This window comes from Ornithorhynchus anatinus, chromosome 5, assembly GCF_004115215.2.
Source record: "Ornithorhynchus anatinus isolate Pmale09 chromosome 5, mOrnAna1.pri.v4, whole genome shotgun sequence".
Lineage (NCBI taxonomy): Eukaryota > Metazoa > Chordata > Mammalia > Monotremata > Ornithorhynchidae > Ornithorhynchus > Ornithorhynchus anatinus.
Genome location: NC_041732.1, coordinates 54,183,067 through 54,198,263, shown reverse-complemented (window position 1 = coordinate 54,198,263; position 15,197 = coordinate 54,183,067). Strand labels below are relative to the sequence as shown.

The 15,197-nt window shown below is 41.8% G+C and overlaps 1 protein-coding gene across 2 annotated transcripts in view; it reads right to left on the bottom strand.

The window, feature by feature from the left end:
• The window catches only part of MTMR10 (myotubularin related protein 10), a 53,738-nt gene that overhangs the window by 10,168 nt on the left and 28,373 nt on the right, over positions 1–15,197 (bottom strand). For both annotated transcript variants that reach the window (XM_029065658.2, XM_029065659.2), the window contains exons 5-13: positions 12,546–12,688; positions 8,537–8,627; positions 6,140–6,296; positions 5,744–5,831; positions 5,515–5,603; positions 3,572–3,702; positions 2,969–3,038; positions 2,645–2,715; positions 1,624–1,793 (exon numbers count right to left, since the gene is read on the bottom strand). In XM_029065658.2, coding sequence (XP_028921491.1) covers positions 1,624–1,793; positions 2,645–2,715; positions 2,969–3,038; positions 3,572–3,702; positions 5,515–5,603; positions 5,744–5,831; positions 6,140–6,296; positions 8,537–8,627; positions 12,546–12,688 — 1,010 coding nt within the window. The remainder of the gene's footprint in view (positions 1–1,623; positions 1,794–2,644; positions 2,716–2,968; positions 3,039–3,571; positions 3,703–5,514; positions 5,604–5,743; positions 5,832–6,139; positions 6,297–8,536; positions 8,628–12,545; positions 12,689–15,197) is intronic.

Below are 15,197 nucleotides of genomic sequence, written 5' to 3'. Positions count from 1 at the left end.
CAAATACGTAGACAACAGTGAGGGACAACAAGGCAGGAAAAAGAGGGCTTAATCAGGGAAGGCATTACACTTTTGCACATCTTACATACCATTGTTAATAGTAATGATTATAATGATAATAATAGCATTTGTTAAATGCTTTCTATATGCCAAGCACTGTACTAAGCGCTTAGGGAAATACAAGATAATCAGGTCACACATGAGGCTCTCAGTTTAAGTAGAATGGAGAACAGTATTGAATCCCTACTTTGCAGATGAGGGAACTGAGGCACAGGGAAGGTAAGCGACTTGCCCAAGGTCACACTACAGGCAACTGGTAAAGACAGGATTAGAACCCAGGTCCTATGACTCCCAGGCCTGTGCTCCTTCTACTAGGCCACGCTGCTTCCCATACTGAGTACAAATTTAAGTATATGGCTCCTATTCTTTCTTCTTCCTATTTGTAATGTATTTTGGGGTTGGTTTCCTCCACCAGACTGTAAGCTCCTTGGGGCCAGGATCCTTGTCTACTATGTGCACTGTACTGTTCCACGGGCTTAGTACCGTGCTCCGCACACAGTAGTCACTCCATAAATATTAATGATACGTGTGGCATTAGTTAAGAACTCGTTATGTGCCAAGCCCTGTACTTAGCACTGGCGCAGATACACGATAATCAGGTCAGCCACAGTCCCTGTCCCTCTTGGGGCTTGCAGTCTAAGTAGGAGGGAGAATAGGTATTTCATTCCCATATTACAGATGAGGAAACGGAGTTGGGTGACTTGCCCAAGGTCACAGAGCGGGCCAGTGCCCTTGGAATTGCACTCTTTATTCACCCCTCCATCAATCACACAACGCTCATGAACATACCCGTAATTTCTTTATCTTAATGTCTGTTTCCCCGCTAGTCTGTAAGCTTGTGGGCAGGGAATGTGTCTATGACGTCTGTTCTATTGTACTCTCCCGAGCACTTAGTACAGCGTTCTGCACACAGTAAGCGCTCAATAAATACAGGTGGAGCGCAGGTCCTCTGACTCCCACAGCCATGTTATTTCCACTACACCATGCAAGCGTCTATCGATACAATGACCTTGTCACTGTATCAGAGTTGGTACAAAGCCTTAATATGTAAGCAAACACACACCCATGAACTTTGATGAACACTTTCCTGTTGTGTACTCTAAGTACTGCCCCTCTCAGGATAGCACCTGGAGAGTTTCCAGTACTCTTCCTGGCTCGGCTACGAGAGCGAGAGTTAAGCAGAGGCCTACCCATTTCATCCCTAGGTTGGGCAGTGGCTAGTGAGTGGAAGGCAACCTGCTAAATGTCAAAATCCACCCGTGTTGGGCAGCAGCGGCATGGGAGAGAGTCGAGGGCAGAGACTCAAGTTTACGGCGCGGAAGACGGCGATGGTAAACCACTTCCATTTCTTTACCAAGAAAACTGTATGGATACACTACCAGAACGACTGCAGAATGGGGGGGGGGGGAGCGTTCCGAGAGAGAGGTGACCGTGGTGTTGCTCTGGGTCGGAAATGACTCGACAGCCTAAGACAAGATTCTCAGTACTGTTTGCAGCACATTCAGGATCTTCCAAAGCTTTATCCACTAACATGGTCATGAAGACCATCGGTTTTTACCTTACCTCTTTGTCAGACCTCTTTAAATGGTTGCACCTGTCCAGGAACTGATAGCCTGCCATGACCCATTCCTTCTGTATAAGACTCTGAAATCCAGTGATCGTCCGAAAGTAAGGATCCAGCATCACTTGAACGAGAGAAGCTACAACACAACTCAGGTCCCTTCCCTCTTCCTCTGCAAATAAAATGAGAGAGAAAAATCAATTAAAATATGTAGATTCAGCTCTGCCTTGCAGCCTGGCTGTAACTGAGGGGCAGAGATGCCAACTGCGTTGCTTCTTTGGGCTTTTGGACCGCACTCCGAGTCTTACTGCCCATGGGTCTCGAACGAGGCGTGAATTTTACTTGGAATTTTCAATAACCCTTCCAGTGACAGTAATACTCTCGGCATCAAACTAGGGGCAAAAATAGAAAGTAGACGTGCACAGAGGCTGACTCTAAGGAACTCAAAATTCTGGGTAAAACAGCAGCATTTCAGAGGTATTCCATGCACAACAAGATTAAAATAATTAATTAGGAGTTACCAGTATGACTGAAATACCTAATGGTTAAAAGATGGGTTACAACAGCTCAAAGGGACAAGTATTTGCCTTTAGAAATGCTACCTAACAGAAAGTATCGGTAAAATTTTTTTAATCAGCCCTTAGTACCCTGTGAAGTGTTATTTCAAATGCTAATACCAGTCCAGCATATTACAGCTTTTTGTTCAACATAGGGTTTTGGAGTTTTTTTTAATAATTCTCAAGCACTTTCCTAATCACTTCTGGTTCAACTCACTGATGTGCCTTACACTTGTAGTTCTAAGTCCTTTCTATCGGAAACAACACCTGAAACATCCCACTTCCCTCGTATGATATCCTAAAACGCTCTGATCTGCCTACAGGGATAAAAGTTATTAGCCAAGAAGAATTTCAATTACATTACACTTCAGCTGCATAAACAGAGAATATATAAAATATCACTGAAAGAGAAGTAGATCAGCCGACTCCGGGAGATGTGGTAATTATGGAATTCTAAATGAATTACCTCGAAGAATTACAGAAAGATGTTGACTCTCTAGCATGTACACAAGTTCAGCAGAATGCTTAAGGAACGATCTAGGAGAGAAAAAGGAAAAGAACACCATTAAACTATGAAAAATCCAATCTTTTTTTTTAGGATTCCTAGAAAATGCATGTATTTAAAAATCTCTTTTGTTGCTCATTACAGACACATCAAAACGCTGCTTACCTCTAACGCTTCTTATCCATTTACACTGAGTACTCCAGTGTATTTAATGATCACTATATCAGGGAGGATGGCAAATGATAAGTCATTAACACTCATTTTAAGGAAATGGTTTGTACATACCTGATATATTCCAGCCACCGAGTGTTTTCCAGTGAGGACAACCATTTCTCTTCTGTTTCTTCGAAAGGTTCTGTATCAAATACACAGGTTCTCTTAGTTTGGGAGCTTCATGTGGGGCAGGGGGAGTGTTTGTCTAATTTTGATTACTTTGTATCTATCCCAGCATTTAGCACAGTGTTCGGTTCTTAGTAAATCCTATCATTATGACTTTATGATATAATTTAAATCACCATTTATTGAAAACCGAATGAATAAACCGGGCAAATGTTAAGCAAGCCATTTTTAATTTAAGGGAACTGGCTTTGAATATCTATTTGCATGGTTTAAAAAATGTAATTAGGAATCTCGACAACACTTTTATCCCAAATGGGAGATGTTTTTGAGGTATATAATTTCAGAAGAGGGAAAAGTAATCTACTTGATTTCAAGAGACTTCTATTATAGACAGAATATTGCTTCGATCACTCTTTGAGGAAACATTTTCTCATCTAAATACATACAAAATTTTCAAACGAACTCATCCTCACTAAATTAAAGAACCAACTCTTCCAACTTTTAATCAAACCAAATCAATACTCCTAACAAAAAGAATCATAGAATTACCATTAACACATAGTTGCTTAAGTTTTATGAAGGCAGCTTGTATTTCCTGGATATTAGGCAAACATTTATCCAAATCTGATTTATAAACATCACTCCTTTGAGGGTGGCTTTTCATTATCGCATTACAAATCCTAATAAAAAGAAAATCCTTTGGTTACTTTAGAAGATAGAACTGACTACTCAATTCTGCATAACTACAGAATTCGAATAGCCCTGACATTAAAATAGTTACTAATACTCTGACTAATAGTAACTGAACTTTTTTTCAAAAGTCACAAACAATACAGGAATACCCCAGAACGAGCAGGTAATATATTCCTTGAAAACGTGGGTGTACGGCAAACTTGCGTATTGTGGGATGGGTTTTCCAACAGGCTTAAAATGTCGTCTGTCAGTTTCCTGTTCCAGAACTAACCCTGACATGAAAGCACACGGTCAGAGGAGCAGCGTAGCCCAGTGGAGAGAGCGTGGGCCTGGGAGTCGCAAGACTTGGGTTGTAATCTCAGGTCTGGCACTTGCCTGCTGGGTGACCTTGGGCACAAATCATAACTTCCTTGTGCTTCACTCTGTAGGATTAAATATCCATCCTCCCTCCTGCAGACTATGAGCTCCGTGTGGGGTAGGGACTGTGTCCAAATGGATTAACTTGAATCTATCCCAGTGCTTAGAACAGACACATAGGAAGCATGTAATACCACAATACGAACTCAATCAATGTTATTTATTGAGCATTTTCTCTACGCAGAGCACTGTACCAATCACTTGGGAGAGTACAACAGAATAAGCAGATACGTTCCCCGTCCATAACAAGCTTTCAGTCTAATTACATAATCCTACAAGTAATTAAAAAGTCCCTGTAGATCACTCCCCACCTCCCCCACTCCTCTTATCTCTTCCCTTCCACTAGTCCTTGATCAATCGATCTCTGGTATTTATTGAGTGTTATGTGCAGAGCACCGTACTGAGCACTTGGAAGAGTACAATACAACTGAATTAGCAAATCTGTTCCCTGCCCATAATATGCTTAAAATCTGGGGGTGGAGAAGGATCCCTGCCTACCCCAAACATAGCTCCCTCCACTGGTATTCCCAGCTCCACCTCCATCCCATCCTCATACCAGGATTTACTGTGTTACTGGGGTCTTGTGTGGCACCTCGGCATGGAATAAAATGGTAGATATTGGGCTGTGGTTGTGGGCGACCAAAGAGCAAGAATTGGGGGCGTTATCACTGACTGCCCAAGCATTTCCGGGGCTTTTTTCTAATTCTGGAGGTGAGTACCATGCTGTTCTGACTTACTTGCCAATTTCTGATAAGCTGACATGGCCTGACACCCATTTGGGGAAAACCAGATACAGTGTGATCCTGGAAAACCAGAGAATGCCAGTCTTTCTAGGCCCTGTTGCACATTCATTTGCCACCTTCAGTGCCACCAGTCGAACACCAAGACTAAAAATGGAAATTTTTTTCCCAGTGCCAATGTATGTTATGGCTATCACCACAACTGCATATCAGATCTGTTTTTTTGATGGTACTGCTCATCTTGAAATCTGTCAATTGTGGCTACAAGTCCCGGCTCCGCCGCTTGTCTGCTGTGTGACTTTGGGCAAGTCACTTCACTTCTCGGGGCCTCGGTGACCTCATCTGGAAAATGGGGATTCAGACAGTGAGCCCCACGTGGGACAACCTGATTACTCTGTATCTTCCCCAGCGCTTAGAACAGTGCTTGGCGCATAGTAAACACTTAACAAATACCATCATTATTATTACGAATAAAGTGTGTTGAAATCATAGCAAAAAGGTGTGACAGACTAGTAGTTAGTAAGAAACCTGATTGCTGAGACGACTTTTCTCTTTAGTATGTTTTCACAAATATGACAGGCTAAAAAGACTTTAGGCTTATTGAAATAACTTCTCAAGGAAGAATGCTGGTTTATTTATTACCTTTGGTCTATTTTTCTCTGTTGCAATACATCTTTTATGACAGCCATCCTTACAAGAGCACTACCATTGGAGTGATTCCAGCACCACAACTAAAAGAAAAATCACACGGAAAATAAACTGGGGCCAAAAAGTGAGGTTCCTCCCTAGCGGTAAAAACACCATTTTTTGAATATGTAACCCGATGACGGTATTTCAGTGAATAAAATCAAATAAAAAAAATTTCACTTACTGGCATCCTTCTCCCAATAAAGGAATGGGAATAAAGCTTGAGGTCTTGATCTGCCAAAGAAGATGGAACAACAAAATATTCTGGAAGGCTAGAAAAAATATTTAAGATTATCATCTATAAAAAAGTATAAAACTTTTCTTAGTTCTCAACATGGTATTAAAATTGAAGTTCACGGAGCTATATGAAGCGGCTCAAGCTGGAAACAATGGCCCAGGGTTTAGAATGGCTAGGTGGAGTTTTTTCCTTCCACCCTATTAGGCCGGATGAATTCCATCTTCATCCCGATGTTCCTTAAGTGACGCTTTCAAAGGGGTGCCAGCACAGTTCACTTACCATTAAAGAGACATTTTCCCTGTAGACATTTTAAAAGGATTGCTTATACAAATGAAAACTTACCAGGTAGAAATCATGTAACCCTCATTGATGGAGCACACTCTCCATTCTGAAGCACCTGTCCTCTTGATTTCTCTATCCCAATCAGAATAAGTTTCAAAAAGAGGAGTCTTTTGACCGCCACCACCTCCTCCTGGGTCTAATCCGTTTACTTTTTTCGCTGTAGAGAAAATTGTACCATGAACTATTTTATAGTATCACTGACAATTGCTAATTTATTTAATGGCACAGGTAAACTCGAGGGAAGGGAATGTGTGTCTACCAACTCTGTTTAATGTACTCCCCTAAGCACTTAGGACAGTGCTCTGCTCATAGTAAGTACTCAATAAATAACATTGACTGATTTTTCTAAGCAGAATAAACATCTGCCAATAAACGGATCAATATTTGGCTATAGTGACAAATTTCCTCACTTGAAACAAACGAACAATTAAAATGGACCACATTTCAAAAAGGAGATACATTGCTGCATAAAGAACACTTGCCTTTTCTCCCTCAGTTGCTAAATCTGAACCTGTTGTGAGCTACTAAAATAATTCCCCAAAATATGGAGCACGGTGTAGGGAGTGAGCCCGGGCCTGGGAGTCAGAAGGTCACAGGTTCTAATCCCAGCTCTGCCACTTGTCTGCTGTGAGACCTTGAGCAAGTCACTTACCTTCACCGTGCCTCAGTTCTCTCATCTATAAAATGAGGACTGAGATTGTGAGCCCCATGTGGGACAGGGATTGCGTCAACCCGATTTCCTTCTATCCACCCCAGCGCTTGGTACAGAGCCTGGCACAAAGTAAGTGCTTAACAAATACCTAAATTATAATAATTATTATTTTTGAGTCACGTGGGTGACAATGACAAAAGAAGCCACCCTGGCAACTGTCCGCTGCTGGGAGTATGGCATGGCGTCGCACTGTGCCGGAGTCAATATGGCCAAACACTGGCTTGCAAATAAAATGACTGCCTGCACCATATGATGTCCTAAATCCTGTCCACCTATTCACCGGTACCCACTGCTCCAGCGGAAACCCGACAGAATGCGACTGGCGCTACACAAGTCGCCAGCACAGAGGTCAATTCCTCTGAGCGCCTTCTCGGTCCTGAAGTCTTTGAGACTGGATGGGTGGAGGCTCATCCGTCCACCGTGCACTAAAACCTCAAAATCTATTTTCCAGAACTACGTAATTGAGTCACACAACTTCTTTAGAAGCTGTAACCCAACAAAAGCAGTTCTCTTCCTCCTCAATCGGCAGTTTATTCTCTGCAGTGCTGGAAGTAAACCTGACCTGGCCTGACCTCTGCTCCAGTATAAGAAAAAAAGCCCGCCGCGGGTGTTCTGGAGGGGTAACGAGGACGGTAGAGGGAAAGGGTCCTCGGCTGCCCATTTTACTTCATCCCTAGGGCCCTCCCAACCCCTCCCCATCACCAAAAGCTACCGTGGCCGTTGGGTCACCACCACCTTGGCCACTCCACATGGCCTCAGGGGGAGAGGTGGAAGCCACTGATGTCCAGTTAGAAATCTGGTTCACTTTCAGCGCTGTTTCTCCACATATCTCGACTTTGTCAAAGCAGTTCCTATGACTTGTGAAACGTGACCCATTCCATCTGTAAAGCCTGTCTAGAAACCCATGCAAGTTATTTCTGAGATGAATTTGTTACAAGTATAGTTCAACTGAGGGACACAGGCAGCGCCCTGTCTCCAAAAACTTATACGATACCTTTCTGGAATAAGCTTATTTTACATGGCTTCTTTAGGGATCCTCACTTTTATATAAACTAAACTCCTTCATATATCTAGACTATAAGCCCTACGTGGGATAGGGGTGTGTCCAACCTGATAAATTTGTATCTACCCCTATGCTTGCAACATTGCTTGACACAATAATAATTATAATAATAAATAATGTTAACAGTTTATTCAAATAATTCATTCCTTGAAAAAAATGCAAAATTGCTGTTTTTCCAAAATCAAGCCATGTGGAAAAATTACTTTTAAGCTTCCAAGTTCTCGTCTGTTTAGTTTTAAGACAGATTTCCTTTAATTGAAGCATAGAAACTTGGATATAATATATCGGAATGCAGATCGTTTGGAAAAATCGAACATATTTACCTTATTAATAGGCTTTCAGAACCTAGAAAGACAAAACCCTGAATAGCTGTCTTGTAATGCGTAGCCCTGACAACAGGCAGTTTCACACTAGAAGCTGTCTTTCTCTACATTTATAAAAACACGACCACATTAAAATAGTCTGACAACTGTTCTTTTTGCATAGAGATAGCTTTTAAGGAGGTTTAAAGTGACTAAATCAAAATACCTAAATTTTCAATACGTTGTGTCTGAGTTAACATTTTAGAATAATGCCTTTACAGTGAGGAATGGAAACACAGTATTTTATATTTTCACATTACCTGGATTATGGTATTTTTTCCCAACATATTCAAATGCAAAGAGTAACTGGAGATCAGTGGGCTGGGAATAATGAGCAATAGCAAGGCACACCTAGAAAGAAATGATAAAATTTAAGGTTTGGGGGCAGAAAGATGCTTAGTACTTATATTTATGGATTGTTCAACTCTAACTAGCTGTGAGGCACCGTGTTGAGCTATAGGGTGATCCTATTGGACAGACTCCCTGTTCTACAAAGACCACGCTAAGGAAAGCAGGTATGTCATTCCAATTTCACAGATGAAGAAACTGAGGTCCCAAAAGGTTAAAACGACTTGTTCAAACTCATACAGCAGGCCAGCAACTAGAACCTGGTTCGCCATTAAAAATGAATACTATTGATTACAGGATTCAAATATTCGCTAAAATTATCTCCTCTTTAATCGTGTCACATTTTCTACTAGGAATAAAACAATCTGAATATTTCACAATTTTCTTTGAAAGAGAAATGACATGTTTATGCTTTAAAATCCTTCGCTATGTTGCAAAGTGGCTCACTGTCAGGGAACTATTCTTTATCCCCATTCTTCCTTATAAATTTTTTAGTGTGTTGCAAGGCACAAAAGTTGCAAAATAGGAAATAACTCCCCTGATTATCTGCTGGAAATAGGCATAAGCCTGTTTCTAGCGAGCAGTCACTCTCAAGGGAGGAGATGTTCCTTTCTAAGGAGCACTGAAAAGGCATTAGAAAAATGGGATGGTGGGAACAGTAATGTGGATATATCACCTAATGTACTAAGCACTATTCTTGTATGACACTACCATGTCATATTCTCCCCCTGCACATCATTCATTCATTCATATTTATTGAGCGCTTACTGGGTGCAGAACAATGTACTAAGCGCTTGGAAAGTACAAATCAGCAATAGAGACAATCCCTGCCCACAATGGGCTTACAGTCTAGAAGGGGGGAAACAGACATCAAAACAACTAAATAGGCAACAACAGCATCAATATAAATAAACAGAATTATAAATATAGATATATATATCTATACATAGATATATATATATATATATACATCAAAACAAGTAACAGGCATTAATAGAAATAGAATTATAGATCTGTGCAATTATGCACAAGTGCTGTGGGGCGGGGAGGGGGTAGATCAAAGGGAGTGAGTTGGGGTGACGGGGAGGGGAGGGGGAGCTGAGGAGCAAGGGACTTTACTCTGGGAAGGCTTCTTGGAGGAGGTGCGCCTTCAGTAGGGCTTTGAAGGAGGGGAAGTATGATTGGCAGATGTGAGGAGTGAGGCCATTCCAGAGCAGAGGTAGGACGTGGGCCAGGGGTCGACGGCGGGACAGGTGAGAACGAGGCCCAGTGAGGAGGTGAGCGGCAGAGGAGTGGAGTGTATGGGCTGGTCTGGAGAAGGAGAGAAGGGAGGTGAGATAGGAAGGGGCCGGGTGATGGAGAGCTCTGAAGCCAATAATGAGGAATTTTTGCATTCTCTGTTCACTAAACTCCATAGGAGGATGCTAGTCTGGGCTAAAACAACCATTCTCCTCAAAGGAAATGGAAAAGGAGAAAGGGGCAAAGACAAGGGAGTAAAGACAAGGAGAAGGGGGTAAAGACATGGGGGAAAAGGAGAAGGGGGTAAAGGCATGGGAGAAAAGGAGAAGGGGGTAAAGACAAAGGGAAAAGGAGAAGGAGGCAAATGATAATAATAATAATTATGGTATTTATTAAGCACTTACTATGTGCCAGACACTGTACTAAGTGCTGGGGCGGATACAAGCAAATCAGGTTGGACACAGTCCCTTGTCCCACGTGAGGCTCACAGTCTCCACACAGCAGAAATAAGGGGGGGAAAGGAGCAAAGACAAAGGGGGGGAAAGACAAGGTGGGGAAGGACAAGGGGGGGGGAGACGGAAGAGAAAGCAGAAGAGAGGGAATTTGTTTGAGGCCACAGAAACAGCAGGGGAGTAATATGAAAGGAAAGACTGGTAAATGACTTTAAAGTAAGAATAAGTATTTTATTTCTGATTTAGTTGATCTCTAAGATATTATTACATGCAGCTCCCCCCGAAGATCCCCATCTTTGTTTCCCTTGAAATTGAGCCATTCTCTATAGTTGCAAAGTTCTAGACACAGCTGGCAGACTGGCAAGTGACCTGCATTGTCCCATGAATTTCCTGAAAATGACTCCCCACTGAGCCCTGACTGTACTCTCCATTCGAAGGATCACGAGGAGAGCCAGATATTTCATTGTATGAACTCCTCAGCTGACCGAGTCTTCAGTCGAAGCTTTTGTATGCCTAGTTTGGACATGTAAAAGGAGCACACAGCTGGCTGTTTGAGGAGTAAGCAATCTGTGGCTGCCAAGGGAAAAACAGAAAAAAAAAAAAAGCAAAAACACCTAACTGAAAGGGTGGGAAGGAGAGGTGCATTTTAAAGTACTCTTTAAAAGAAGAAACCCCTTTTAGAGAAAACTGTACTCTGAGAGGCAAAGAAAACTCCCAATCTAAAAAAGCTTCACTGAGGTTGGAAATAAAGGAAGATCCAATAACATCTGCATTTAAAGGAACTTAAAACAAAATAAGAGTTTCAAAAATAGGCTTGGTAACTTGGGCAATAGTCTGGTTTCTTTGGGCTGGAATCAGAGTGAGATGTGGTGGTTCTTTCTTGGTATAATTAAAGTGTGTGAGATTTATTTTTGTTCATCTACAAATCTACTGTGTGTGCGCAAACAAACGATCCCCTGGAGGGAACGTTGTTATGCAGACACACACTGACAGAGCAGAAAGGTTCAATGTTTCGTGGGGGAGGAATGCCAAGCTGAGGAAAGAGGTGGCATGTATCTCTAAAATGACCCAGTAACAATTTTGTGTACACTTACCTAACAAGCCTTTCCTACTTTCACAGTAAGCAAAATAAAGAGTTGCTAAGTGGGAGTTGCTAAGGAAGAGTTGCAAAGTTAGATCTCATTTCGGTGAAGACAATTCTAAACCAAAGTAAAGAATAGTTGGATAAAATACATATATCAGAGGCAGTCAAAGCTATTAAAACCTACAAATGGTGATTTTTTCCCGCGGGGGGTCATTTTGCTCTTACCAATAAAAAGAAGGTGAAGATGATTTTGTTTAAAGAGATAACCTGACAATTTCCAAACAATCTTCACCAATAGCAATTTCTTCTAAATAAAACAGAATATTCTGTCCTGTGTAATGTGACAAGGGTGATAAATGTTTATTCAAGTAGTCACATCCACTACTAGCAGGGGTAATGGGGCAGTATTGCCCAGGTGTGGGAATGCAAGGAAGGGCAGGGACTCAACCTCTCTGCATCCAAGCCATCATCTTTCTTTTGAAACATAATTTCGTGCCAAAAGAAATTTCGTGCCTTCCTAAAGAAGGAATTCTAACCACTTTCAACTGACATAAAATCTAGATGCCCCTCTATCAAGAAAGGTTTTCTTCTGTCACCCTCATTTATTGAAACGTGTCCCTTTTCTCATAACAGTAAGCCCAAGAAGGCTTAAAGAGAGAGATGGCTTTTATACGTAACTGAGTGGATGGTTAAATGAACTACATTACCACTCTATGGTTTAGATTATGAAAAAAATCTAATCTGAAGGGCTGGAAAGAAAAATATTTAAAGATGGTTTAAAAATAGCTAGTTCTTTGTTTTTTAAAAGAGGAACAACACATGAATGTGCTTTCTTTTTGGCACACTGGAATTTTATATTTCCAACAGTGAAAGGCTTCTCTTCCATAGACATGTGCTCAGAACTTTAAAATTGTAAGCAGCAATGCACCACAAAAACAGCAATGAATAGCTCTGCTGTTCACCATCTACATAACTCCTAACATTCATCTGGACATCTGAAGCAGCTCTGGAACTCAAGAAACTTACAGTTCAAAGTTGCTAGCAAGTGAAAGTGAATTTTAGGGAACTACTGGCGATTTCTAGATTTAAAGTCCAACTGGAAATCTGCAAAGTATCCTAATGCTTTTATTCTCAACGTTGTATTACCTTTTTTGCACTTTCAGGACCCGATTCATCGAAGCGAAACCGTACAATTCGGAAATCTTTGCAATAAATAATCAACTCTGTTGGATTAAATTTGAGTTTCTGGTTCGGACCCAACACCTTCTGTTTCCTTTTAGTATCGTTGACTGGAAGAAAAACAATTGGTAAAGGAGAAGTGATGAAAATAGCTTCTTTGCAGAGATAATTCCCCATTTCCACTAGTAATGTGATTAGATGCAGATTATGGAAATTAATTGAAACCCATATATCTTGTCAACACTAATTATTTCCAACTAGTCTTTTTCTCTTAACAACCCCTTATCTGTAGATTTGTAAAATAAATGACTTTATCACCCTTTTTCTGCTTTGGTGTAAGGCTACTAAATAGATTTGACTCACTTTTATAATAATTGTGGTATTTGATAAGCCCTTACTTGTGTGCCAGGCAGCGTACCAAGGGGCGGGCTGGATACAAGCAAATTGGGTTGGAAATGGTCCCGGTCCCACATGGGGCTCCAGGTCTCAATCCCCATTTTACAGATGAGGTTAACCGAGGCCCAGAGAAGTGAAGTGACTTGCCCAAGGTCACGCAGCAGACAAGCAGTGGAGCCAGGATTAGAACCGACGCACGACCTTCTGACTTCCAGGCTCATGCTCTATCCACTATGCCATGTTGTGTTTTCTCGGTTATTTCAAATTACTCCATAGGAGCATCAATGTCAGGATTTGTTATAAAAATTTAGTTAACAAATGGCATGAAATGTAAATAGAATGCATCTATATACCTTTCTATCTTAGAAACAGCTTCCATGAAGAAAGAGTTCCCATTAATTACCGATCCAATATACTGAAGTGTGACAAAAGGATCTCAGGAATGTATGGAAATTTCCGTGAAGGCAGGAATGTGGTCTACTAACTACAGTCTACTCACAAGCTCTGAACACAGTGCTCTGCATAATGTACATGCCCAGTAAATACAACTGATTGATCGCAACAGCCACGTACGGATAGGAACACTGGACAGACCTTTGACTGATATGTTTCAAATGTAGACGGCCGATGACATGTGTGGGCAAGGAACGTGTCTTCCAATTCTTTTATACTGTACTCTCACAAGTGCTTAGTATAGTGCTCTGCACACAGTAAGCTCTCGATAAATACAATCAATCGGTTGATGATCGTTACTTTTAAAAGTGACCCTAAAACTTCCAAGGCATTTAAATGTTAAGGACCTGCAAAACAAGGATATCTTCAAGGAACTCTGCAGTATCAATAGCCCCAGTGGAACAGGAAACTCAATTTAGCTCGTTGTTGTCAAGGAATGTGACAGTTTACTATTGTGTTGTACTCTCCCAAGTGTTTAGTACGGTGCTTTGCACACAGTAAGGGCTCAGTAATGTTGATATTTGTTAAGCACTTACTATGTGCAGGGTACTGTTTTAAGCACTGGGGTAGATACAGGGTAATCAGGTTGTCCCACGTGAGGCTCACAGTCTTCATCCCCATTTTACAGATGAGGTAACTGAGGCCCAGAGAAGTGAAGTGACTTGCCCACAGTCACACAGCTGACAAGGGGCAGAGCCGGGATTGGTACCATGACCTCTGACTCCCAAGCCCGTGCTCTTTCCACTGAGCCACGCTGCTTCAGCTACAACTGACTGATATTGATGCCTGTCTACTTGTTTTCTTTGGTGTCTGTCTCCCCCCTTTGAGATTGCGAGCTCATTGCTGGGTAAGGATGGTCTCTGTTGCTGCACTGCACTTTCCAAGCGCTTAGTCCAGTGCTCTGCAAACAGTAAGCGCTCAATAAATACAGTTGAATGAATGAAAGTAATGAATATAAACAACAGGTGAGTATTTTTCCATGATAGGGACTACCAAGAAGCTGTCAAGGCATTAGGTTTGGCTAAGCATATCCGCAAGACTGTGTGACGCAAATGATCGGAGATGAAAAGACTACTTGAAACAAAGCAAGAACGCAACAACTGTCACACTCGGCTTGTCTTATAAATGCAAGTCAAGCAACCCTTCTACAACTGAAGACTAGGCCCTTCAAAACGGGAAATATTCCAACATGCAAAAACATGGTACTTGCCCAACTACTGAGGAAGCCACCAGCCCTCATAGTCATGAAAAATGATAAAGAACTCAGATCTAAAAGTAATGATGATGATGATTATGGTACGAGTACCATACTAAAGCCTAAGCACCGTTCTAGTTCTGGGGCAGATACAAGTTAATCGGGTTAGACGCAGTCCCTGACTCACGTGGGTCTCACAGTCTAAACAGGAGGGAGTAGGATTCCCATTTTACAGAGGAGGTAACTGAGACCCAGAGAAGGTAACGTGACTTGTCCGAGGTCCCACAGCAGACACGTGGCAGAGTCAGGATTAGAACCCAAGTCCTCTGACTCCCAGGCCCGTGCTCTTTCCATTAGGCTCTTTCCATTGAGAAGCAGCGTGGCTCAGTGGAAAGAGCCCGGGCTTGGGAGTCGGAGGTCATGGGTTCGAATCCCGGCTCTGCCACTTGTCAGTTGTGTGACTGTGGGCAAGTCACTTAACTTCTCTGGGTCTCAGACACCTCATCTGTAAAATGGGGATTAACTGTGAACCTCAAGTGGGACAACCTGATTACCCTGTATCTACCCCAGTGCTT